This window comes from Borostomias antarcticus (genome assembly GCF_949987555.1).
Source record: "Borostomias antarcticus genome assembly, chromosome: 17".
NCBI classification, from domain to species: Eukaryota; Metazoa; Chordata; class Actinopteri; order Stomiiformes; family Stomiidae; genus Borostomias; species Borostomias antarcticus.
Window position 1 is genome coordinate 2,512,406 of NC_140250.1, and position 2,500 is coordinate 2,514,905.

The following is a 2,500-nucleotide window of genomic DNA, read 5'->3' on the forward strand; positions in this document are numbered from 1 at the left end:
AAGGTAGGATGATGCGATTGATGTGTGACGTCACGGGAGCCGCTTTTGCGTATGATGTAATGTCATTGGCGGCGGCGCATGTGGATGATGTCACGCGCGGGGACCGGACCGGGTAATATGATGTCATGTCATGAGATAGGTGTCTGCGTACGTCTGACGTCAGATATGGGTTAGTGTGTATGATGACATCATGATCGGTCTCCACCGAATGTAGAAGTGGAAATGAAAAAAGGAGTTTGACATTGGGATAGTATTTAATTGTCTAGATGACATCGTCAGCAGTGAGAATTTGTTGACGTTTCTGCTGACTCATGCGGTATGTTGTCACTCTAGAGCGGGACAGGACATTGGGGTTTAATGTGATCCAGGAGATGATGACGCAGCGTACAGAAACAGTGACTTGGCGGTTTTGAGACGGGTCGGGTTTCAGCACTGTGAGCGCGGTCAGGGCAATTATTTCAGCTCAGCACGTCTGTGTGTGTGTGTGTGTGTGTGTGTGTGTGTGTGTGTGAGTGAGCTTTGTGCTTGCTTCTGTGTGTCCTTGTGTGTGTGTACTGTATGTGTATATGTGTGTCCTTATGTATGTGTCTCTTTGTGTGTGTATGTGTGAGTGTGTCCTTATGTGTGTGTGTCTTTGTGTGTGTGTGTGTGGTGTGTGTATGTATGTGTGTCCTTATGTGTGTGTGTGTCTTTATGTGTGTGTGTGTGTGTATGTGTATGTATGAGTGTGTCCTTATGTGTGTGTGTGTCCTTGTGTGTGTGTGTGTGTGTGTGTGTGTGTGTGCTTCATCCTCCCCTCCTAACACTGCCCCCCCCCCCCCCCCCCCCCCCCCCTCCCTACAGCCAAGCCCAGGACTTCCCTGAGACAGCCGGACCACCGGGGCAGAGGGGGGGGCCGTTCGGGTTGGCATGGAGACTCCAGACACACGAGCATGAGGGACACCCAACCAGAGGGCAAGGCCGTTCAGCAGAGCACCAATCAGAACAAGCCCTCTAACCAGAACACGCCCACCAGGAAGCCCTCGGGTGCCTCTGAGAGGTACCTTGTCATCTAGTGTGTGCGTCTGTACGCGGTAGGGCCCTACCTAGAAGTGTGTATGAGTGTTTGCGTGTGTTTGTGCATGCCTCTGTGTGTGTGTGTGTGTGTGTGTGTGTGTGTGTGTGTGTGTGTGTATGCGCGCCAGTACGCCGTCACCAAGCATCAATTACCTCTGACAGAACCCATTAAGGCGCTCCTCGGGGTGTAGAGGAATATCTCCCAAGATGCTCTTGGAGAAGGTAAAAGACAAATAATAATAAGAACAAACTCAGGCTATTTCTTCTTATTGTGAAATAAAAAGAAAGAAAAAGAAAAGATCCTGTCCTCTCTTCATCTTCGTCTTCGTGAAAGAGAAACTGGTCGGGGAGCCAAAACAAGGCCCTCTCTCTCTCTTGGTCTTTTGGTTTTGTTTTGGTTTGGTTTCGTTTGTAGCTCCTCTTAGGTTGTTGTTGTCGTTGTTGTTGTTGTTGTTGTGCTGTTTGTGTTGATTGACGTGCCGGTGTTCCAGCAGCGCATGGGAGACATTGCTTTGGCGTTCACAAGAATCTATTCATGCACACAGGAGGAACATGAGATGCAGCAAAGCAAAAGTGTAAAAGACGAGGATTATTTCAACTTGTCATTCTGTCCCTTTCTGCCTCCTCCTCCTCTTTCTTTCTCCTCTCTCTCTCCTTCTCTCTGCCAGTCTTTCTCCTTGCTCTCTGTCCCTGTCCTCCTCCTCTCTCCCCCTCGCCACCTGAGCTGAATCAGAATGGTGTGAGAGAGAGAAAGAGAGAAGGAAGGAGAGAGAGAGAGAGAGAAAGAGAGAAGGAAGGAGAGAGAGAGAGAGAGAGAGGGAAGGAGAGAGAGAGAGAGAGGCAGGGGAGATAATGAGGCCTCACTACTGCTTAGTCAGCACCGAGCTGCAGCGCTGCCGCCTATTGTCTCTCTCTCTCTCTCTCTCTCTCTGTTTATATCTATATCCGTCTCTCTCTCTCTCTCTTTGTACATCTGTCTATATATCTCTCTCTCACTCTTTCACTCCCTTGTTCATTCCATCTCTCATCCACCCTCCTTTTCTCCTTCCCTCTCTCTCTCCTTCCCCCATCTACTCCCTTCTCACTCCATCTCTCCATCTCCAGTGCCCACCCCCCTCCCTCACCTCTCTTCTCTCATTTCCCCCTATGCCTCTCTCCCACCCTCTCTCTCTCTCTCTCTCTCTCTCCCTCTCTCTCTCTCTCTCTCTCTCTCTCTCTCCCTGTCTCTCTTTCCAGCCAAGTGCTTTTTAGGCACAATCTGGCCCCTGTGTTGTGTCACTGGCTCCTCTATGAAAACAACTGACCTCACCTCTCTCTCCCTCTCTCCCCCTCTCTCTCTCTCTCTCCCTCTCTCTGTCTCTCTCCATGTTTTGTGTATCGGTGACAGCGCTGGCCACACAAAGGGTGTTTCTGGGAGCCGGGCGGTGGAAGGCCACAGAGGCCC

The 2,500-nt window shown here is 50.4% G+C and overlaps 1 protein-coding gene across 1 annotated transcript in view; it reads left to right on the forward strand.

Moving 5' to 3' along the window:
* Positions 1-2,500, forward strand: part of tdrd7b (tudor domain containing 7 b) — a gene marked incomplete at both ends in the record, with an annotated part of 14,533 nt that overhangs the window by 3,569 nt on the left and 8,464 nt on the right. The window contains one exon of the mRNA XM_084451776.1: positions 844-1,039. Coding sequence (XP_084307902.1) covers positions 844-1,039 — 196 coding nt within the window. The remainder of the gene's footprint in view (positions 1-843; positions 1,040-2,500) is intronic.